Here is a 25,202-nt window from a genome sequence, read left to right on the forward strand (position 1 = left end):
TTTTTTTTTTTCTGCTAGCAAGTGATTTTCGTGGTTGTTGTTTTAAGAATGTTGAGTTCTTGGTACGAGAGCCATGTGGTGCACATCCTGGGTAGTAGAGAAAAGCTTAGAGCACATAGTAGGCCAAGCCCCTACTTCGATAACGAAATCGTGCTTCCTGCAGTCTTCATCAAGTGTCACAAGTTCGAGAGGAAGTTGGCACTACTTCATGTTGACAAGTCACCTTGGATGTCAGGTTTGCTGCTTGCATAAACCTTGCAATGGATGAATAGCTCTGACCAGCTACCACTTCACCTTGAAGAAGAACGGCTATTTGGGCTAGTTGGTTGGAATTCATGGTATTAAGGGCTGCAGCGTGAGTACGAAGGTGCTAGAAGAAACGTGAAACGAAAGGCGAGGCAAGGAAAGCAAAGAGGACAACACGAGCGCTGACTACCAACTGAATTTTTTTATTCACAGCACACATGATAATATATACAACAGGCAATCTATTAACAGCAAACGTGAGCAACGTGACATATTCTGGAAAAGGGTCTGATAAAAAGAAGGTACAATGATAAAATGGCTAACCCTTATCTAAAAGCGCGACCTCTTTGTCATGCAAGGCCACCGAAGGTTGGCTCATGCATCCGTCACCATGTTTTCTTATAAAATACACCTCAGCTATTTCATGAGTTAATTTGTCCATGTGGCGTACCAGCACACTCACGCCCGGAAATCAAGGCTGGCACCCGCAGCTTTTACAGTGCAGAACGAGGTTTGAACTAATTCCTTTGCATACATCATTCATATGTTCTCTTAACCTTTTATTAATGCACCGCCCAGTTTGGCCTATATAACAACGACCGCACGTTAAAGGAAGCATGTAAACAACACCAACTGCGCAATCTACAAATTTTTTTATGTGTTTTACGGCACAAAGAGCGAGAAAGAGTTGCAGTCATCCCATACTTCCACAATACATCTCATGGTTTGAAGAAGATAGGCTCGAGATATGGTGTGGGTGTAGTTTTATCAGCCCAGTGCAAAGTAAGCCAGATTTACAGAATGACGGATTAGCGCCTCAGTGAAATCACCAAAAAAAGTTGGACATGCGCCGTAAAACACATAAATAAACTTGTAGATTGGGCAGTTGGTGTTGTTTACATGCTTCCTTTAACGTTCGGTCGTTGTTACATAGGCCAAACTGGGCAGTGCATCAATAAAAGGTTAGGAGAACATATGAATGATGTATGCAAAGGAATTAGTTCAAACCTCGTTCTGCACTGTAAAAGCTGCAGGTGCCAGCCTCGATTTCCGGGTGTGAGTGTGCTGGTACGCCACATGGTCAAATTAACTCGTGAAATAGCTGAGGCGTATTTTATTAGAAAACATGGTGACAGATGCGTGAGCCAACTTTCGGTGGCCTTGCATGACAAAGAGTTCGCGCTTTTAGATAAGGGTTAGCCATTTTATCATTATACCTTCTTTTTATCAGACCCTTTTCCAGAATATGTCACGTTGCTCACGTTTGCTGTTAAAAGGTTGCCTGTTGTATATACATATATATTATCATGTGTGCTGCGAATAATAAAATTCAGTTGGCAGTCAGCGCTCATGTCGTCCTCTTTGCTTTCCTTGCCTTGCCTTTCGTTTCACGTTTCTTCTAGCACCTTCGTGCTCGCGCTGCAGCCCCTATTACCACTTCACCTTGCTTTGTGCCTTACTTATGGCTCTTGAATGCAAACTACCCTGTCACTGTAATGTTGACAGTCTTCTGAAATATAGCGCAGTTGGCTGGGTAAGCACCACTTGGTTACAGTCACACCAAGTTATATTTCGTATAATGCAGCTACACAGGCTGGAACCTGCACTTTCTGCCTGGCATCTTTTCAAAGCAAACATGCAATGCACTGGGAGAAATAGCACACACAAGCCTGAAGGACAAAACACTACTCTCTAGTGTGTCGATCACAGGTGTCGCGGTGGCACGAGGAGTGATGCCTGCCGTCGTCAACCGCTAGGTGTGCTGCACTGCGGAACATGGACAGACTTTGGCAAAACATGACATGCGTCTCCTTTTCCCTCGATCACGACTGGAATCGAGCCTGCCCCACGCCAACAAAACAGAAATGACAGAATATTAAATGGAACGACACGATGCACCTTTGATTCTACCTGTGCGGCTTCCGTCGCACTCGCTCCAATAGATTGCAGCACCTCCTTTAATGCCACACAAATAGCATAGCTCGAGACGGTGCAGAGATGACTGAATATTGCCATATTTACAGAATGTAGCCCAACCAAGCGGTATGCCTTGGATTAAATTTGTTTTCCAACAGATATTAGTAGCCAGATGGTGTAACGACTGTGCGATTTAAAACTGAAACTCATGGAACGCCTTCAAGTCAACACAGCTTCTTTTTGTGGTCAATCGAAGGAAAAGGTGCCTTTGAAATGAGTGTGACATACAGAAATAGGTCTTTAATTTCCTCTACAAAAGAATAAATTCGACGGCATTTTTAAGGATTACAAGAAGTTCACATGTATTCACCTTGAACTGATATTGTCAATATTAAGGATACTCAAAGATTTCAAGGAGCTGTGCCAACCTTGTGCACATGAATATAGAGGTGAAACCTACAAGGCTGCCTTTTCTTTCTTTACTGAAAAATACTTTCGTCGCTCGATGGCTGTTTTGTGTTCTCTCGCAACATGCAACAGGATGAGTTTAATTAGGCAATGTGATAAATTTTGAAAGCAGCACACTGGAGCTGAGAATATGTGTGGTTTCTAAGTGAAATTATTCGAAAGGTTAACATTTCGTAGAACATCCGAAGCCTCTTAAATGTAGCAGAGCTAGACGCAGCATGCATGCTGACCCCGTTAGTGTTGTTAAAGATCAGTCTGAAAACAGGAAAAGAAAACCTGTCGCACAGATGCTTTCGGATCACAGTAGAAAGTGATGAGGATTATGTTTGATATTGATTAAGTTTGATCCTGACCCAGCAACGTACACGTGTGCACTTTCTACCGCGATATGCCTAGGTGAGGATCTACTTAACAGTGATGGTGGGTTTTTGCCCGCAGTTACAATACCTTCGTCCTAAGGGCACCTTTGATCGCAATTAGCCGATTCAGGATGTACCGCTCGCAGTAAAACTTCGTCCTTATGAATCTACCCGCAGACATGCCTCGTGGCTGTGAGGTTACACATACATGTTCTGTCAACATGAATGCGTAAAATATAAAACAGTTTAGTATATCGAGGTATACCTGTGATTTTTAGAACAAATTTAGAGCCAAGGTGGCCATATTTTAAATGTTTAAAATTCCCGTGTGCTGAAATCGCCAGATATGTTAACAACTAAAGCTTACCTCTCCCATCTGATGCAGTAGCACCTGTAAGTTTTCTCACAAAATTGACAAATATGAGTTGGTTGGCTTTGCAATATGAGAAAATAGGTAGTGAAATGGGTAGAGATTGTCCCTCTCATTTCAAAATCATTCCTTACGTTGTTACTATTCTAATAATTTAGAGTACTTTTCTCCCAGCAAGTGGTCGTGTTTCACCTTATGCACTTGCACTGCAGCGACTTGAATTGATAGATTATATGGCCCCCTGTTACAACAGCAACATCTCACATTTTCCTAGTAGAAATCAAAACCATTCAAAATGGCCTGACTACATGCAGCAAAAACACTAGCCTTTCATGTTCCCATAAATGTTGCAGATCTGTTGCATCAGCCGCTTCCTTTGTAGTTCGTGCACCCAACGACGGTGCAGTGCCAGCCTGACTGACGAATTTTCTACACATTGCGCAGCCGTAATCAGTATGCGAAAGAAGGCACTATTTTCCAACAGACAGGCGCAAACATGCAAAGCAAGCACAGTCACCACTTCCTGCCGTCGTGCGCACCACCTGGTGTCAAGAGTAGTGGCGGAGCTGACACTCGTGCTACGAGGCTAAGAAAAGAGTGGTCTGTACTGCTACTGCCAGTGAATATACGTACACTACTGCCTGTGAACAGTCACGGCAGCTATACTGCTAAATTGTAGTACAAGCTTTTGATCGAGGCAAAACGGGAACTGACACTCCTATTGTAATCAGTGATTAGTGCTGCACACATACGAAATTCACAAGACAGTGTCAGTTACTGGTAGTGTGGTAGCGTAATGCACTACATGAAAACTACAAAAAGTAAACAGGTGCTATACAGAAATGCAGGTGCTATATATAAGCCACACTGCTCTTAACTACCACACTCCATGCATATTCTTTCATTTTTAAAGGACCAGTAAACAACTTCGAGTTCGGAAAAGTATGAAAAAAAATAATGCGCACTGTTGCAATGTAAACATGCTGTCGCAAGAATTTTGCGAACTTGTGCTATAATGAAGGAGGTAAACATCTTCGACAGATATCTGTCTGGCTTAGTGAACTTTCATGCTAATAACATAAACTCTTCAGCCAAGTTATAGTTTGGACACGTTCGCCGAGCTACCAGAAATATTTTTGAGATTTGTGGATGACAACTTTTGCATAATCAAGGATTCTAACATCAACACTTTTCTGGCACACTTAAATGCAATCGAGCCGGCAATTCAATTCACCAGGGAACGTGAAAAAAACAATGTTCTCCCTTTCCTGGATGTGCTAGCGAAAAGGCCGAAAGTGGGGGTAGGGGCGAACGTTTGAGCTTTTCCGTGTACCAAAAACCTATGCACACTGGACGCTATCTGCAGTTCACTTCTCACCACCCGACCACACACAAAGCATCAGTTGTCAAGGCACTCCTAAATCGTGCAGGGGTCATTTGCAGCTCCGAAAAAATGACAAAAAAAGAACCGATCACCGCCGACTTGTTGGACAATGGATACCCCAAAAGCTTTATTGGTTGAGTACACCAGTAACTTGGCGACTGTTAAATTGCCCCCCCCCCCCCCCTGCTTTCTGCAAAGAATGAATCTAACAATGAGGCCTATCCGAAACATTCCTACTGCATCTCTGTCCCATACTTGCCGGGAATCAGCGAGCAACAGTCCAGGGTGCTGGGGATAGGTATCATTCAGTTGGCACACAAACCCGTCTCAACAATCGGGTGATTCTTGCCCCCGATCAAAAGACCGACTGCCGAAAGAAAGGTTTCCCGGGCTGGTCTACGAAATTCCATGCTCAGTCTGTCCTGCCACCGACATCAGTGAGACGAAAAACTTCCCGGATAGGATACGACAACATCGAAACGATGTGCGTAACCTCAACGCTGCACAAAACACTCTGGCTGAACACAGCGAAAAGATGGACCACCGCATCACTTTTGATGACGCCCGGCCCAACGACACGGAGGGTAGCCACACAAAAAGACAGTTCTTAGAGTTCTGACACATCTAAGCAAAGCCCTGGAAATGTTAAATGCTCAGCTAGAACCTTACCCAATGTATACATGCACGGTGTGGTGTACACGTATCCCGAAGGAGTACGGCCACCAGCGTGGGTCCGGTCTTTGCGAGCCGCAGGGCACGCGTTAACCGTCGCCGTGGCGAGAACACAATACTGCTCAAAGTCACAACACTTTATTGTGGCAACACCAATCGCAGTACAGCCCGTTGCAAAGGCACGACGGGAAAGCAAATAGGCTTATCCACGCCACGGGCACAAAAGTACTACACAGGGTGCCACGAGCACGTCTCCGCGGTAAAGGTGATCCACGGAGACACCGGGACCAAGGCCCGGTTGCTCGAGTGAGGGCAAAGGCGCTCGCGTTGGCTTCGGAGGGAGACGGGTCGGCGTAGCTAGGCCACGCACTAGGACACCGTACTGCCCTTTGGCCGTGCGTACGCAGTGGGGCAACAAAAGGTGAGTGTTCGCCTCGGGCGCGAGGTGCCTCAGCGAAGTCCGACGAGCCCCGAGCGATGGGAGTCGACGGACGGAAAAGATTGCGTGGCTAACCGTTTGAAGTCCCGGAGAGTATCTGTCCGCTCCTGACGCAGTGCGCGAGAACCTCTCGGGAGACTCCGCGCGTGGCGCCACAGTCAACATCCGCTACCGGGTGAGGGAGTTAGACGTCACTCTGCTCTCCCGCCACGGCAGACAGCAAAGGAGGGCAGACATTTCGGGACATGAAAACGGCAGAAAAGGCGGCAAAGCCCGCGCAAAGGCAGCGGGCTAGCCTCAATTCCCACAACGGTCTACAGAACCAGTTGAGAAGACACCGCGGCAACAACAACGGGCGAAAGAAAGACAATGGAGAGGGCGAAACCGCCAAGAAAAATCGCGAGCTTCAGTGCCGGCCAAGCAGTCACCTTTGAAGAAGGGACCATATCGGTCCCGAAACGTTGGGTCAGTGCACAGTCCTCACCTTTTATGTTTGGACTATAACTTGGCTGTAGAATTTATGTTATTATAAAGAAGTTACTGGGCTCAGATCATCTGTTTCAGCTCGTTTCAAATTTTCACGTGGCCTCGCCCTTCTCTGCCATAAGGAGAGAGAAGGCGTAGCCTGTCGTCATGACTACACCCACTTCGACAGCGTGGCACCACATCAGCGATACGTCATCGGTGCACATCCAACGACTGACATGAACACGTGTAATAGAGGGTTTGAGACTTGGGGCCCGAAGGAGCTTGGGGACCCAAACCGATCTTGGGCTCTCGCGTTCATGTTGACCCAAGGCTCAAGAATCGAAAACTAGCATATGTTCCCAGGACATCTTGCATCGCGAATCCAGATGACACAGACACAACGCGACCCATATTGCAGTATGGCCTGCGTCTCACATAATGTTAACATGCCCACATGTGGCACCCTGTGCGTTTAACGCAACACAGCCTGCATTTGACAAAATTCTCAAATTCTGCTGATCCTCCAAATGCAAGAGCAACCTACACAATGCAGCTTGTGGATCCAGTGTCTTGGACCACTAACTCAAAAACTCTCTATTGCAGCGCACAAAGTGCAATGCGAGGAGCACCCTTCCCCAAGCAGAAAGTAGCGAGACTATCTCGGAAGCTTTTGTTCTGGCAATACCACTGCTCCCAGTAGGCACAGGCTCTGCAAAGCCGCAGATGGCAGCACAGGTGAATAAATAAAACCATGAACTGGGCGGCCGAAACTGCATCACCACAGGGCAAAGGGGCCGTTTCGTAGGGCAAATGATCAATCGATGAGCTCAATGGCATGTCACATTGCCCATGAGCAAGCTTACGTTGCTCCACATATGAGGAGGATTCGTCAAAAAGAAAGATGCGTGAGAATTGTTTTTGAAATAGAGGGTCTGTGTAGCGTGCAGCGCTGTAATATTTCAATAATGTGATCACCGTGGACTACTGCACGAATCAGCAAGCTTTGGTGGCTGGAAAAAAAAAAGTTGGAGCCTATTTACTATTACTGGCCCTTTAAATACTGATTGCAAGAGGACAAAGGTCTGTTCCACAGCACACTTTGCATTCTAAAATTTTACCGATATTTGCGAACACTTGAAATTCCACACATGAAGTGCTTCACACCACATATCTCAGTAAGGGCCTTCCAAAATCAGATGCTGATGTGTGTGTGGCAAGTCAGGTAACAAAAGCAGATCCAGTTATAACAATACTGAAGTGACTGAGAAATTCGATGGTTACAACCGATAATTGTTACAGAAGGGTTGCATGAGAAAAAGAGAGAATCGAAACACTGAGATGACAGGCTACTGTGAGAAAACTATTCTATCACATGATATGCCAATGCCCGATAGGGACTTTCTAGGCCTGTGTAAACATTTGAGTGCTTGCATGGCTGGATGATCCAGCCGGACTGGAAGAATCCGGGTAAAAAGATGCAAGGGGATGGCGCAGAGGCGTGGTACTTTTTTCCTCTAAGAAAATGTACCAGAAGGTTGTGCCATCATTTCTACTTACAAATAAAAGCCACTTCTCTGACAGAGCATGCTAGCATGCAGTTTTGCATAGTTTGGCCACAGCTCGCGAGCTGTTTTACTTTTGAGGCACCTGTGCATCTAGAAATAAACTAGCGGCAATTCGCTAACTGCTTTCTTTGAGGTTGGAGATGCCATCATTCCCGTCAAAAGGCTTACTTCAGGCTCGCTGATGAGCTCCCCCTGCGAGTTGCGCCGTTTGCGTTTGCGCTTGTGCGGCAGAGCCTCTTCCTCCTGTTGGAGCTTGATGCGTGCCTTCATGCGCTCAACCTTGTCGGTGAGCATCTTGCGCCGGAGCTCCTCCTCTCGCTTGCGCCGTGCCTCTTCCTCTTCCTCGGTCAGCCGGATGCGCCCAAAGTTGTTGTCCTTGGTGCGCGAGGCCATCACCTAAAACAGACACCACAGTCGTCAGGCGACCCCACTCGAGGGAATACACATCACACTGAGCTGAACAGGAATAGTCAAGGAGGCAGCTTTGTTATGACAAGGGCACCCACAAAGCTGACGTGGAGGCAAGTTGAAAACGTATATCTATGATTACAATGAAGAAGACAGGAGAGCGAGTGGCCTGTCTTACAGCTGCTTTTCTGTTTTCTTCCTGTGATCGGTTATTTTGGCTGAATATATGTTTCCTTAATGCAGTGCACCAACGAGCCCAGTAGTTTGTTTGTTATGTGGAGGTAAGTAGAAAACTAAAGTGGAAAAGAAAATCATTTTCTATCACTGCATGCATAGAGTGCGAATTCCCCGCACTTTACCCATGCCCTATGCCATGCAAGTTCATAACCAATCCATTTCTCAGAAGAGGAACCCGAAATTCAGGGCAGTGTTACCACTCCACAAAAAGTGTACGCATTCAGGCTGGTTTTCATCATGACTGCAGTCGAAACAAAAACAGCACGTACGAAGGGGACTCAAAAATACTGCTTAGTGCCACTGCAAGTCCTATTTTGATGTCTGATCTCCTTCTGCTACTTCTAGTCTGGTTACAGAGACTTCTGTAAGGGGGTGGAGAACAATGGGTAACTATTTGCAGTAGCAGTCACATGGTGCTGCTCTCAGTTAGTGGTTCGCAGCCACGGGTGTTCAGGGGACCCCTTGTGGACTGGTGTGTCACAATTAATGAAAAGAAACCCTTTGAAGCGAGACAAAAAGGGAGAGGAGGTCAAAACAAAGTGCAGCATGAAATAGGTGTGGATAAAAATGGTCAAACTAAAGAGTCACGCCAATTCGAGCTCATAAATAAGCCATGTTGACTGCAGCCACATTCCATGCATTTCTCGCTGTGCTTGCTCTTCAGTTGTGTAAGCTTGGAAAAAGCATATGTTATAGAACATTGCAACACAAGCTTTACATGAAAAACTGAAAACATAAGTCAGCTCCATCACAATGAAAAGCCATGATGCAGTGAAGAATACTAAAGATCACAAGGGGCTGTCGTCACTGGACATAGTGTGCATTTGACAAATACGTTTGTGCGTGTTCCTGCAAAAATGACCTTACACACACCTTGGAGTCTGCAGACCCCCACTTCAGAACCACTGCTCTCAATGCATAGTACAGTTCACTTAAAATAAAATTATGGCCAGACAAGCAATCAGCTCAAACCACAAGCACGTACAGACATGAGACACCATTACTGCTGTCTATTACTGCTTTCTTTCGTAAGGCCTTAGTGCATTCATAGATGCCTCTTCCTAGACGATCTGTAATAACATTAATTTGCATTATCAAAACTCACCGTGCACTACATGTCATGCTCTCACTAGAATACAAACATAGGGTGCGATTTCAGTGCTGCCAATACCAGCTGCCTATTGCTGGAACTCCCTGTTGAAGAACTCCATATTTACTGCATACACACCTGCTGCTGCCACAGATGTGACAGGCATTGTAAACAGCATAACAACCACAGTAAACTTTGCTGGCCCATCCCATAGAATAACTCTTTTTGCTTTTTATTATAGATAAACATTCCTGCAAAATTCATGCTTTAATCCATGCTGTAAGCTTCATCATCATCATCATCATCAGCCTGATTACATCCACTGCAGGACAAAGGCCTCACCCACGTTCCGCCAGTTAACCCGGTCCTGTGCTTGCTGCTGCCAATTTATACCCGCAAACTTCTTAATCTCATCTCCCCACCTAACCTTCTGTCTCCCCTTAACCCGCTTCCCTTCTCAGGGAATGCAGTTAGTTACCCTTAATGACCAGCGGTTATCCTGTCTACGCGCTACATGCCCGGCCCATGTCCATTTCCTCTTCTTTATTTCAACTATGATATCCTCAACCCCCGTTTGTCCTCTAATCCACTCTGCTCTCTTCTTGTCTCTTAAGGTTACACCTACCATTTTTCTTTCCATTGCTCGCTGCGTCTTCCTCAATTTAAGCTGAACCCTCTTTGTAAGTCTCCAGGTTTCTGCTCCGTAGCTAAGTACTGGCAAGATACAGCTATTATATACCTTCCTCTTGAGGGATAGTGGCAATCTACCTGTCATAATTTGAGAGTGCTTGTCGAATGTGCTCCACCCCATTCTTATTCTTCTAGTTACTTCAATCTCGTGGTTAGGCTCTGCGGTTATTACCTGCCCTAAGGAGACATAGTCTTTCACAACTTCAAGTGCACTATTACCTATCTCGAAGCGCTGCTCCTTTCCGAGGTTGTTGTACATTACTTTCGTTTTCAGCAGATTAATTTTAAGACCCACCTTTCTGCTCTCCTTGTCTAACTCCGTAATCATGAGTTGGAATTCGTCCCCTGAGTTACTCAGCAATGCAATGTCATCGGCAAAACGCAGGTTACTAAGGTATTCTCCATTAACTCTTATCCCTAACTGTTCTCATTCTAGGCTTCTGAAAACCTCCTGTAAGCACGCGGTAAATAGCATTGGGAGATTGTGTCCCCCTGCCTTACACCCTTCTTGATTGGTATTCTGTTGCTTTCTTTATGAAGCACTATGGTAGCAGTTGATCCCCTGTAGATTTCTTCCAGAATGTTTATATATACTTCATCTACGCCCTGATTCCGCAGTGTCTGCATGACGGCTGATATTTCTACTGAATCAAACGCCTTCTCGTAATCTATGAAGGCTATGTATAGTGGTTGGTTATACTCTGAGCATTTCTCTATTACCTGATTGATAGTATGAATGTGGTCAATTGTTGAGTAGCCTGTTCGAAATCCTGCTTGTTCCTTTGGTTGATTGAATTCTAATGTTTTCTTTACTCTGTTAGCAATTACTTTTGTAAATAATTGTATACTACAGAGAGCAAGCTGATCGGCCTGTAATTCTTCAAGTCCTTGTCATCTCCTTTCTTATGTATTAAGATGATGTTAGCGTTCTTCCAAGACTCTGGTACCCTTCACGTCAGGAGACACCTCGTAAACAGGGTGGCTAGTTTTTCTAACACAATCTGTCCTCCATCTTTCAGCAGATCTGATGTTACCTGATCCTCACCAGCAGCTTTGCCGCTTTGCATGCTCTCCAAAGCTTTTCTGACTTCTTCTATCATTACTGGTGGGGTGTCATCTGGGTTACTGCTAGTTCTTATAGTATTAAGGTCGTGGTTGTCTCGGCTACTGTACAGATCTCTGTAAAACTCCTCCGCTATTTTAACTATCCTATCCATATTGGTAGTTATTTTGCCTTTTTTGTCCCTTAGTGCATACGTCTGACTTTTGCCTATCCCAAGTTTCCTCTTCACTGCTTTGACGCTTCCTCTGTTTTTCAGAGCGTGTTCCATTCTCTCCATGTTATACCTTTTTACATCGCATAATTTACGTCTATTAATCAAGTTCGAAAGCTCTGCCAGTTCTATTTTGTCTTTTGTACTTGACACTTTCATGATTTGACGCTTCCTAATTAGGTCCTTCGTTTCCTGGGAAAGCTTGTCAGTGTCCTGTCTAACTACCCTGCCTCCAACTTCCACTGCACACTCCGTAATGATACTCGTCAGATTATCGTTCATTGTATCTACGCTAAGGTTGGTTTCCCCACTAAGAGCCGAGTACCTGTTCTGCAGCGACACTCTGAATTCTTGTACTTTCCCTCTCAGTGCTAGCTCATTTATTGGCTTCTTGCGTATCAGTTTCTGTCGTTCCTTCTTCAAGTCTAGGCGAATTCGAGACCGTACCATTCTATGGTCACTGCATCGTACCTTGCCAACCACTTCCACATCCTGCACGATTCCTGGATGTGCAGTCATTATAAAGTCTATTTCGTTCTTATTTTCGCCATTAGGGCTCCTCCATGTCCACTTGCGGTTTTCTCGTTTTCGGTAGAAGGTATTCACAATCCGCAAATTATTGCGTTCTGGGAATTCTACTACTAGCTCTCCTCTGGCGTTTCTAGTGCCGATGCCATAATCTCCTACTGCCTGGTCTCCAGCTTGCTTCTTCCCTACCTTTGCATTAAAGTCGCCCATCACTATAGTATACTGTGTTTTTACCTTACTCATTGCCGATTCCACGTCTTCATAGAAGCTTTCAACTGAAGCGTCATCATGGCTGGATGTAGGCGCGTAAGCCTGTACTACCTTCATCTTGTATCTTTTATTCAGTTTAATTACAATACCTACCACCCTTTCATTCATACTATAGTCTTCCTCTATGTTGCCAGCTATATTTCTGTGAATTAGGAACCCCACTCCCAGTTCTCTTCTGACTGCCAAGCCCCGATAGCAAAGGACGTGCCCATCCTGTAGCACAGTATAGGCCTCATCTGTCCTCCTAACCTCACTGAGCCCTATTATATCCCATTTAACACCCTCTAGCTCCTCGAATAGTACAGCTAGACTTCCCTCACTAGATAAGGTTCTAGCGTTAAACGTTGCCAGGTTCAGGTTCCAATGGCGGCCTGTAGTCCAGAGATTCGTAGCACCCTCTGCTGCGTTGCAGATCTGATTGCCGCCATGGTCAGTTGCTTCGCAGCTGCTGGGGACTGAGGGCCGTGAGTAATTTGACGTATGCATGTGGGAGGTAGGCTTACTGTATCTTTAAATATACAGATTTGATGGGCTACATGATGTTGGAAGTTGGTTAGGAGTTCACATAAAAATCCCAGTTTCTTACAGAAGCCAAAAGTATGATGCTAGGCCAGTTCATGCACAACTGTCAATTTTCTTAGTGCAATAAATCATTATTGGAAAAATTTCATCTCTCTTCTCTTCTGCTGACATTTTGCACCACAAACACTGAAAACTAGGTAATTAACTGTAATAGCATTTACAGTTAGCCTGTAGAAATTAGGTTCTCGGTATTATATTCCTAAACTTAGCCTTAGCCTACGAGTCACAACTTGTGAGACTTGGCTTGCAACAGCTTCTAGTAGTTTGCTGAAGTTGAATTTTCCAAACTTTGATTATTATCGACGAGATTAGTGTCTCATCTTCCAACATGTTTCAATGTGTAAGGTGCTTTTCACATTCATTTGCTTTTGGGAATATAAACACCTCCATCACTACCATAAAATTATTGGTGCTAAGGCAGTGTGACCTCCCACTGGTGCTCATACACCCAATACATCACAAGATGTCTCGTGGCCATGAAACCAAAAAACCGAGAATGGTTGCTCCCTAGATGATCTCACCTTGGCACGCTTGTTAGACTTGGAATTCTGGGCCCGCAGCTCAAGAAGTTTTTCTTTTTTCTTCTGCTCCTCGATTTCTGCACAAAACGAAGAGCCCATCCAACCATTTGCAATGCTGATGGCACACCAAAAAAGAGTCACACTTGGTTCATCGAGAAACAGATTACTTCTTCAAAAAAGAAACAGCACCACGTTAAAAACAACTTTTGTGCTCAAATCAAAGAAGCAGTGATGACAGATCACTACTCGACCATCTGGAACTAATCTATGATCACAGAACGGAATTTTTTTTTTCTTTTCACCATAAAGTAGCTCAAAACGAGACGCAGCATTTGGCAAACAATTCACAACTAAATGGCTTCAGCCAGCCACCCCAGCACCCAACATGGTTACAGAATGTGGCACCACACAACCATTCCGCTATCACTAACCTGAACACTTCTCAGTAACCCAAAAAGATAGCTTTCCCTTAGAAATTTGAGTTGGTTCAACAAATCCCAGAAACAACTTTTCATTTTTGAGCTTAAGCAATCATCAACATAACAAACCCTATCATTCTCTCTAGCTTTAGCGAATGTTTCCGATCAGATGAACTTACCCAAATGTATTTATTCTCTGAACAGATAGTCCAGTAATTGGGCACACTGAAATATCCTCACACATGCCGTGCCACAGGAATGGCCCCTTTTAAATGACTATGCCAGTATAATAATTTCTGGGGTATATGAGCCAAAACCACAACATGATTATTACGCACGCTGTAGTAGGGGACTACAAATTATTTTCGGCCACCTGGAGTTTTCTGGTGAGGCTTGAGTTCAGAAGCACAATAGCCACTGCATGCTGAGCTACCATCCAACTATACACTGAACCAATTGTTGTTGCACTGTGTCGTCAAAGTGGTGTCGTGTTTCTTAACGCCATATTCATAAAATGACCTTAACGTGGTAAGGCTACTTACGAAAGGACGAGAAAAGTATAAGTACAGTAGACTCTTATTAAATGAAGCCTGAAGGGACCAGGAAAACGTGTTCCATTTAACAGAAGCTCCGTTTACTGAGTGGTGAAGTGGGTTCCAGCATTCAAGTATGAAACCCATCATATCAGAGCAAGTTGTTCCATTTAAGCAGCAGTTCCATTTAACAGATTTTTTTTTACTGTGTCGACTGTATATGAAAAGTACAAGATAAAATGATATTAATTTAGCGCAGCTCAGTTTGAGCATGACGAAAAATGCTATATGGTCAAGAAGAGGAAAAAAACAGATCATACTCTCGCCTGTTTTTCACCCCTTCTTGACCACATAGCACCTTTCATTCACGCTCAAACTGAGCTGCGCTAAACCAATATCATTTTATCATGCACTAACTCGCCCAGTGTACAGTACTTGTCGAAAAGTACGAGGCGAGTTTCAGGAACCTTCCTAATCCCGTCATGAGTGCGCCTTATGAAAGGCGACCTTAACTTGTCAAGTATAGGCCCTGGGTGCGAGGATAGGGTTATTTTTTGCCACAAAATCATGACTTCGAGCAGCAAAAAATTAGCTTTACTACAAGAAACCAACAACAGTATGCACAGAAGCAGCCAAACATAAACAGTAGCAATGTTCACCAAGGCACAGGCAGTTTTCGGTGAAATACACATTTTCGTGAGGCCACTTTCTGAAACTGCCATCGACGTACCGGGGTGGTCAGGTCACTTTACTTATCTTGATGCCTTCTATATTTTTGCTGTGTTCGATCGTGCTATCGTGCTCCCTTCAGCGCTTGTCGTTTTCTTTCACTTTCTTTCTGAAATTTCGCTAGATTTCCGTAATAGTTTGAGCAGTTTTACAGCATTTTCTTACAAAGTTGCATTTACTGTAGAACTGTGCACTGAAGTGAATTTCGTCAACGAAGTAACTACGTCCTAGTGAATTTCGTCAACAAGTACCAAGACGGACGCCGTGTGCCTTCAGAAAAAATGAAAAACATGGAAGCAGCTCGGGATAGAATTCAACAGCCAACACAATTTGCATCCGCGTATGGCCTACCAAACAACTAGAAAGATGTTTGCACCACTTCGTAACGTTTTACCAGTACAGGAAAACGTATTTTTCCAACCATAGCAGATATCGACTGGACTGTATACTTGTGACATGGTAGGCTACGAGACATTGGCAAGGCCGTCGCGCCCAAGTTGAAACGTGCCAACTCCAAAATAGCGTGATGCGAAGAGAAACTGAATGAGATGAGACACAACGAACCCACGACCATGGATATTTTCTTACAAAAACAGTTCAGCTAGAAGATTTTTCACGGCACTTTTTGTGAAGCGGGGGAGGCACAAAATTCCTGCTTGTCATAGATCTCAACCAGGTTTCGTCGATCATTGAACATGTAGCCGTGATGGGGAGTCATAGTGACATGTGTGCGCACGCTGTGCCGTTCAATATTTCTTCTTTGCAGTCCACGTAATCAACAAAATATGCAAAGTTGTTGTCCGCTCACATGTTGCTTCAGTAAGCCTTAAGGTAGGTCATAGGCTATCTTAACCGAGCCTTACTTAAGCACAAGGAAAGTTCTGCGATAAGTAAATGGTAGGTTCTTGAAATGCGTTAAGGGCAGACTTATGGCTAAGGTTGACTTGAAGAGCTCATGACATGGCCACCCAAAAATTGACGGTTTCTGACGAAAAACGAAGGTAGACAGTCAAATATTCTTGTACACGTGAGAAAACTGGACTTTTGAGGATTATTTCAGTCCAAAATAAGCTGTAGGAGTTATCGGTTGTACACTCCACCCACCACTAGCGACCACCATCTTGCCATGGCGTACATAATCACAAGCCTTAAGGAGCAGAGCCACCGTCGGGTACCAAACAGCACCTTCCGCGCGCGGTCAGTGTGTTCACCGCGTTGTGAGTGTTCACCGCGTTGTGAGTGTTGCCGCGTGGTCCGCATGTGTCAATGTGTTGGAAGTGTTACAGGTAACAATGCCATGTCGTCTGCCCCATCCTAACCTCATGATTGGGGCAGCATGTGGTTCACCGAGCAGCAAAAGCAGCGACGACGTCGTGTACGCTGCGAACTTCGACTACATTGCCAACCATTCACAGGACACTTTTTGATTGAAGACAGATTGACAGAAATTGTTTGCTACAAGTACCAGCAGTACATGGGTGAAGCGGTGGCATTGTTTCAACCGCTGCAAGTGATTTACTTCCAGCGGCAAGTTGAACAACGCAGAGAAGGCTCAATTGTAAGTGCAGCTGACCACGGAACACGATTGTCCTCCAGAATGCAGACCAAGCAGCATCTCACCCAGCAAGCGGCTAGTGGCATCACGGCTAGCAAACGCGCCAGTGTTGCCCATCTCTCAGGCCACTCACTCATTTACAACAATATTCAATTATAAATTATTGGCACGACCAAATGCGCTAAAATACGTACAAAGATTGCCCCACAAAACACAGACTATAGTCGAGAATTGGGTGACATGACCCCTTTAAGTAATGAGGATAAGTTTAAGTTAAGTTTGTGAATACAGGGGTTAAACATCTGGTAGTATACTCTGGAAACTTGCGTAGGATTATAAGTACTTCCTGAGGGGCTAGTTCGTGAAGCATCTTGAAAGAAAAGGGGCAAACTGGGGCAACACAAAAGCGGTGCTCGCCTTGTGGTCCGAAGTTGCACCTTTCTTTTTAAGTTGCATGGAATTGTTAGCTACTTTGGCTTCTAGTTCTAACAATCTCCATGCACTGATTTTTTGAAGGCCAGTCGCATCAACTTACGCTTTCTGCGCTCCTCTTCTTCTTTTCGCTGCAGAAAGGCTCTGATGGCGGCCGACTGGACATTGCTGCGTGGCGCCTTTTTGGCCGGAGCCACCTCTGTGCTGTAGCGCTTCACAGATTTCTACAGATGAAAAGAAACATCAAGAATGGTTACCACGTAAAGCCCAAACAGTACAGGATCTTGGCTATGAGAAAGATATCAAAATAAATAACTCCCATTGATTGTGTTACTTACACTCCAAGCCCAAAACCTTTTGCGAACCTACTTGCTATGAAAAAACACCCAACTAAAATTCAATGGTATGACTTTTTGGCTAATCAAACAGTGGTCTTAGTCTACCAATATAGAACACCCCCATGCAATTTAAATACAGTTTAAATTATCCAACATAGAAGCTCCTTTTTGTTATTACAAAAAAGCATGCGGCGACCAAGAAAACATTGCTTGGCATTGCAAACCCTGCGACTCCCCACGTGCATTTAACTGTGCTGACAGCAGAGGCAAGTGTCAAGTATACATTGCGACATCTTCGGTATCAAATGACTGCCAGTAATTTCTCTATTGAACTTTGAGTTCCACATAATGTATGCTCTAGAGGGCTAAATTGTGAACAGCGTTATTGGTGACGAGATTGGGCTATAGGTGGCAGCACCATCTTTGTGAAAGTGCGGACAGGCGGTCAGCGGTGTGTATACAAATACACGCAGCGACACTTCGCCGCGTGTCATTTGAGGTGCTTGTCGGCAAATAAAATGCGTCGGCTGCCGTTCACTGGTAATATTTTACTCCTCTCTCCACATCAAGGCACAAAGCCTATGCACCGTGACTCTTAGTAGTGAGTGAAGAGAATTCTGGCTACACACAGGATGCCCGCCCTTGGCGACTGTCTGCGCACTTTTGCACTAAACCACATTTTTGCAGTGTTGTTTGTACGTATTTCCCTTGTGTTCCACCTACTACGCATTCCTGTTGCGAACTACTTACTAACATTTTGCTCATCAGAATACAAAAAAACGACAATGAAAGATCATAGAAAGCCCTCATATCGGTGCAATCAGTTCATTATCACTATATGCACCGAATACCCACGCACTCTTTTTTCTCATTTTGTTGACCATGAAGTGTGGGACAGCCGATAAGTCTGGCGAGGAAGCTTCGTTGCTTTTAGGGCTTTGTGCTACATTGATGTTTACCACGTACATACATGTTCTTGGACTAGTAAAACTATCAAAACTCTGTAGAGTTCCACAGAAAGCTTTCTTCGAAGGATTACGTGTATAAGAGTAATACAACAAAGGTGTGTTTATTTCATGGGAAGAACATGCTTGTTTTTGTTTTTTCAAATAAAAAATGACTGCTGAATTTTGTCAGTCAATAATGATGCCACACAATCGCTCAAGACATTGTACAAAAAAAAAGACATTTTTCATGAAATTACACAACATTATTGTGAGGCATGCCATCTCAATTAATTTTGGATGCCTAAGTTCTTTAAAGCATTTTTAAATTTAAGAACACGGGTGGTTCAGCATAAAATTCTCCCCAAGTTAAAAAATGGCACACGGCAACTCTGTTTTAAGTAAAGTTTAAATGCCGAAGTGTCAGACTTTACTTGATATATTTATTATTATTATTATTATTATTATTATTATTTGAAAATACTGCCAATACCACATGCATCATAGCAGAAGGGCATATAGTGTACTTCAATACAAATTTGACAAATTGTGATACCTTGGCAACAATAATTAATTATAAAAAGGTGCAAAATTATTGTTAGCATGTGAATAGGGAAAAAAGTGCTTTCAATAAGTCACATGTCAATAAGAAGCAAAAAGAGGATAAAGTCGTACAGCATACATAAACATAACTAAAGCTCATGGCATAGTCAATAAGCTATATATATATATATATGTGACGCTACGATGAATGGGAGACGTGGCCTGGCTCATACGCCATGTTTATTCTATTCTGCACTTCATCCTCATCTACTTCTCCTAACCATCCCTGCCTTCTTACGTCACATATATATATATATATATATATATATATATATATATATATATATATATATATATATATATATATATATATATATGTGTGTGTGTGTGTGTGTGTGTGTGTGTGTGTGTGTGTGTGTATATATATATATATATATATATATATATAGATGCATAGTCAAGAGCTTCTTTTTTGTTCACAACAGAATCATTATAATGTTGCATTCACAACAAACTACTTCATAGTCCTCATGTTTGAGGCGATCCCAAATGCATTTTACGATGTGCTTGAAACAAATTGGCACCCACACTGAAATGATTCTGGTGAAATTCTGGGATTCTGGTATGACAACAATACACTACACTGGAAAGTTTCACTCGCTAATTTTATTACAGTGCATTACCAGCCGAGCAAGACCGAATGCTTTAATTCGTCTTTTCAGGCATACAAACAAGCAGTTAAGGTCACACTGACATATTTGAACAAACCACCTATTGAGAATGTGCATGACATGCTACTGTAACATGCAAACACGAAGTGACTATCAGATGATGCAGGGAGCAATGCATACTTCGCCCCTTCGTCAAGTTGCAACCCTGCAGCAACTTCGCTCGATCCCGTGGCCAATAGCGCATAAAACTCTGGTTTCCTCCATATATAAGCATGAACTGGATGGAGACCGTAGGAACTGCACAGGCTTGCCACGGAAGCAGCAAAGCAGCTCCTAAAATGTGGGGGCACTGCAATCGCTTAACTGCTTGGTCAGGTGACATGCTGCTCATAGAGTTCCCCAACATACACTGGAGGGAACTCTGGCGCTAGCGTCTATGGGAGCTGCAACACACGGCGCTTCCACCGAGCATGGGAATGATGGGTAGTACACGTATTTTTCTAATCTTCGTACTTCTGGCCTGCTTCCGGCTCCACGTGTGTTCGCGTGGCTTGAAGTTGTTTCCTTACGAAACAAAAATCAGCAAATGTTCAGCGGTTGCGCTTCACCACCTTATTCTTTTAGACTTACCATTTCAAATCGGATCACGAATTTTAATAAGGTTTGTTCTTTCCTTCAAAACGAAACCAAAAACAGCAAAAAAACGAAGCCGCAAGTACGAAGACTAGGCAAATGTGTGTACTACCTATCATTCTCATGGTCAGTGAACGATCGCAGCGACAGAGTCCTCTCTAGTTAATTTTAGGAAACTCTATGGTGCTACCGTCTTCAAAAGACAGCATGGCCTACTTGGAGCACTCCATATCTCAAGCAACCTGGTTAGCGGATGCATATTCAGAGCTGCTACCACCACAGCATAGATGAACAGCTCGGAATGAACCAAGTCTGAATGGTGCTCTTTGCCACAGTAATGACTGCATTGCACGGGAGTTGCGATGTGATGAGTTTGTGCTCGCCTAACAAACTGACGACTCCTAATGCATGTACCCAAATTTACTAGTAAAGTTTTCGAATGCTTGCATCTGTGGTAGATAGATGAAGCGTTCTCTATACAAACATGCTCATAATCCAAATTGATAAAGAGTTCACCAGTTGTAGGCCCGTGTGCTCAGATTTGGGTGCATGTTAAAGAACCCCAGGTGGTCGAAATTTTCGGAGCCCTCCACTACGGCGTCTCTCATAATCATATGGTGGTTTTGGGACGTTAAACCCCACATATCAATCAAAGAGTTCACCAATACATGTTTGTCATTCATTAGTATGCTAGCTTTGAGCCCCAGAATGTAAAGGCATGTGCAGGGTTTCCCATCAAAGAAGGCAAAGGTTCATCGCAGTGTTCTACCAACTCCAACTGGGCGAATGCATGGGGACAGATTTTGCAACCCTTTTTCAGTGACCTGTGAACATTGGGGCAATGAAGAAGTAACGTTAATTATGCGCAGGCAAATGTGCCCTAAACCCAATGAGATGGTGTTAAAAAAGGGCTAAGTGGTTTTGTTCATGGGTGCGCATTAGTTCGCTCTACAAAATAATCAAGGCGATTTTTTTAATCTCCTCTTCGTACTTGAATGACATTGTTCCTCAATCATCGTTAGAGATATTCTCAATAATGGGAAAATCAACTCTGTTTGTTTCAGGCTTTTTTGTAATGAGTATTGGCTTATTAGCTTGGTAGCCTCTGGCAGCAATGCACTACACTGAAATTATGAGTATAACTTAACATTTTCTTTGACTATAGCGATATTCATAGCATAAAAAACTCCTTGACTTTGACTCGCTCAGGCTAGAATCCTTGAAGAACCCAGTGCCATTTTTTATGTTGTTACATTTATTCAAATCCTTATACTTGATGTGTTTGCAGATGCAAATATTGAAGCACATACAAGTTCGAGAACATTCCATGCCTGAAGGGTGAGAGTACTTGTGGAGATACTGCCTGAGATTATTTGCACAGGGGCCCATTCCTTCGGTGCAGTGACTCCACTGAATATTTAGGGTTGTTGCTGCTATATCAGTACATGCAATTTTGAAAGAACTGCAGCACCCTCTACTCATTTCAGAGTTACTACTAACCTCATCAGGCCAGACTTATTTGCACTGTGTAAGATTTACAACCTACAGTAAATAAAAACAAATGTACTCAAAGAATATCACATTTAGGATGCATGCCAGTACAAACAATATATTGCCAAAAAATATACTTTCATATTGAGATCAAACACACTTAGTGTCATCTTGCACTACAGTGCACTAGAATGGGGTGCCTTTGTTTTCCCAAATATGGTTCGAATCCTACTTTTGCATCATTTGTGCCCAAATTTCCCCGCATTATTCTTCCACATTAAGTGGTGCTGCTCCTCTCCCACCGTCTTTTCTAGTTGGCACAGAGGCAAAAACAGCAGCGCACACCTCTACAACAACACGGTTCTGCATAGGCAGTGTGTGTTCAAATTTGTTTGTTCAACTTGGAGTAAATCAAGCGACAAACGCAGGGTGAAATATGCACACCAGAAAAAGCGTGGTCCCTACAAAATGTGAACGAGACCACAGAAACAGAAGATTTTCATCGAACTGCTCAGAATAGTTCCTTAGTTTACGAACACTGAAACATAAACAAGAGTCGACTGTTGGGCGGGTTGGTGTTTTGACATAGAAACCATCATGAGGGCAGAACTGAACGCAACATACAGGAAGAAACAGACGAGGACAGGCGCAAACTACCAACTGATTTTATTAAAGAAAGCCCCTGTGCAGGGTGTTGATGTATAAAGGTGTGGATCTTGCTTGAATAAAGTCAGTTGGTAGTTTGCGCCTGTCCTCGTCTGTTTCTGCCTGTGTGTTTTGTGTCGTTGCGCCCTCACGATGGTTTATATGACTGAAACATAATTTATTAGACCGTGCGTGCAACTGATCACAGGCGTCTGAACACGTTTTCATCATCTAAGAGAGCTCTCACAAACACGGAAAAGCGACGCAGCGAAGCGAAATTGCGCGGAAGTGACTTCAATGCTCACACAGGCATTCGCTTATGCAGCGAATGTTCGTCTCTGCGTTGTTGAAGGCGTACAGTGCGCCTATCGAACGCTACGGCCGTTGCCTATGGCGTACAAATTATAATAACGCGGCTTCTGGGGTGATCAAACGAACTCCATTTCCGCACGAGTCAAACGACACCAGCATTCGCCGTGGTCCCATTCAGCCGCAGCTATCCACAAATGCGTCTCGGAATTTATTTCGCCCGCTCTCGGCGACACCTGGACAGCATCGCACCAACGCGTCGCACATACACACACAGTTAAAACTTGGGACGCCGTCGAGGCAGGGTGGAGGAAGAAAGGAGAGACCAGCTGACAGGTCGAGGTGGTACCCTCGGTCGACACCGCAGTGACATATATTTAGAGGCCGCGGGTAGCTCTCACTGCTGCTGTCGCTGGGACAAAACGCGTCGCACAATATCCGCATGCGACGCCGTGCAACGTGTTGACGTTTTCTGGCGCTCCCGATTGTTTCCGCAGCAGAGCACCTCGCATCTTTCCCAACCCCGATCCCCGATGCGAAAAAAAGCAAAGGACCCGTAGCTCGACAAATGATTCGAGAGGCGCATCACACACAGCAGCGGCCACTTCGAAACGCCGTCAACGTCGGAAAGAGTTGCAGCCGTCCTACATTGAAACAGCAGGCCACCAGTCTCACCTCAGCCGCGGACGCTGAGCGGTTCTTCTCGGCGACGTTGAGCAGCTTCCCGAAATTCATGGTGCGGACGATGGGCGAGATCTGAGGATACGTCGTCCGTCACTGCAGCGACGAAATGTGGCAAGCAATACAGCTTTTCACACACGCGCAATCACACGCAGTCGAAAATCACACACGCACTCTCGTAATGATAGTGGTTACAATAAGGACATCAGCCGCCGTGCTCGAGAGTGCAATTATTTGGATTCGGACTGAAGGCGGCGCTAAAAAGCAGTCAGTAATTTTTAATGCTATTAATGACGGTGGTGAACTAACGGTACAGAAGGTCATGCTAGAGATAACAAATAAATACAAATATATGAGCGTATAGATAAGCAATGGGATCGATTACCTAAGGGAACATGAAATATACGTAACGACTAAAGGTAACAGGAATGCAGCGGTGATGAAAAATAGGGCACTGTGGAGTTTCAGTAGGTATGATGTTGTGAGAGGTATTTGGAAAGGTGTCATGGTTCTTGGTCTGACTTTCGGAAATGTGGTATTGTGCATGAGATTAGGGAAGTGTTTCGGTTCACCCGGTGGCACGAACCTTTTGGCAGCGTCTTCTGCCCAGCGCGGCGCAGCAGCCATCCCCACACAAAAGTGGCTGCTGCACCGCACAGAAGTGACGTCACTTAAAAAAATTAGGCAGCGTTTTGTGCGCCGCGCGGCGCAGCAGCCATCCCCACACAAAACTGGCTGCTGCGCCGCACGGAAGTGACGTCATTAATAAAAAAATTAACGTAAAATTATTTAAATGTGAAAATAATTACTTAATAATGCAATAAACTTACAAAAATGTTATTAAACAAGTGTGTAACGTGTTTTTGTAGTGCATAATTTAATTATTACCGCATTGTATAAAAATATTTGTTTTGTATACTGTTTTTGTAATATTAGTATATACTGCTCAATTTAACAACCTAATAAATTATTTGTTGGTTTATAAGTATTATTAAAAGGAAAATAAGTTGATTGTTTGTTCTGTGCTCGAGGGTGCAGCGGGTTTGCCCCTGGTTTCGGTTTGGAGCGTATTTTGATGATAGTTATAGCGCGAGAACAAAACGACGACACAGAGACAAGAAGGACACGAAAGACACGAGCGCTAACTTCCAACTGAGTTTATTGCGCAGAGCACGAAAATATATAGAGGAGACAGTGACCATGGCACAAGAGCAGAACATGAGTAAGAAAACCAAAAACAAACAGCACAAATACAAAGGCACTGAAAAACAGCAAAGGAAAGCCTAGAAGAAACCGAACCAGAAAGGTAAAGCTACCTGCCCGCACCGAATCCTTCGAGGAACCTGCGTTCCTTCTCGGACTAAGCCACGGAGGGCTTGCTAATCCAAGGCACCTGTTCGCGTTACCTGCCCGCACCGAATCCTTCGAGGAACCGGCGCTCCTTCTCGGACAAGGCCACGGAGGGCTTGCTAACACAAGGCACCTGTTCGCGTGCCATCTGCGCAGCCTCGACAATGACCCGGGTGCTTACATCTCTGTGTTTGTACAACGTCGCTGTTTCCTCGAAGAGGGGAACACACTTGCACTCAGTGCAGTGCTGGGCAAGAAAACCATCTTTCCCGTTTTTAACATTGTTCGCGTGCTCTCTAAGCCGATCGTTCAGACACCTTCCGGTCGTTCCGACATAACAAGCACCGCATGAAAGGGGGGTCCTATAGACGACTTCCCGGGAACAGGCTGCATACCTGTTTCGATGTTGAACTCTGCAATCTGTTGATGATTTTGTTTTTA

The 25,202-nt window shown here is 44.3% G+C and overlaps 1 protein-coding gene across 2 annotated transcripts in view; it reads right to left on the bottom strand.

Annotated features, from left to right (window-relative positions):
* LOC119170891 (uncharacterized) overlaps positions 1–23,609 on the bottom strand; it is a 106,564-nt gene extending 82,955 nt beyond the window's left edge. For both annotated transcript variants that reach the window (XM_037422170.2, XM_037422169.2), the window contains exons 1-4: positions 23,406–23,609; positions 17,260–17,380; positions 13,489–13,565; positions 8,057–8,284 (exon numbers count right to left, since the gene is read on the bottom strand). In XM_037422170.2, coding sequence (XP_037278067.2) covers positions 8,057–8,284; positions 13,489–13,565; positions 17,260–17,380; positions 23,406–23,465 — 486 coding nt within the window. In that variant the 5' untranslated portion in view covers positions 23,466–23,609. The remainder of the gene's footprint in view (positions 1–8,056; positions 8,285–13,488; positions 13,566–17,259; positions 17,381–23,405) is intronic.
* Positions 23,610–25,202: the final 1,593 nt, after the last annotated feature.

Source organism: Rhipicephalus microplus, chromosome 2 (assembly GCF_043290135.1).
Source record: "Rhipicephalus microplus isolate Deutch F79 chromosome 2, USDA_Rmic, whole genome shotgun sequence".
In the NCBI taxonomy this organism is placed as follows: Eukaryota; Metazoa; Arthropoda; class Arachnida; order Ixodida; family Ixodidae; genus Rhipicephalus; species Rhipicephalus microplus.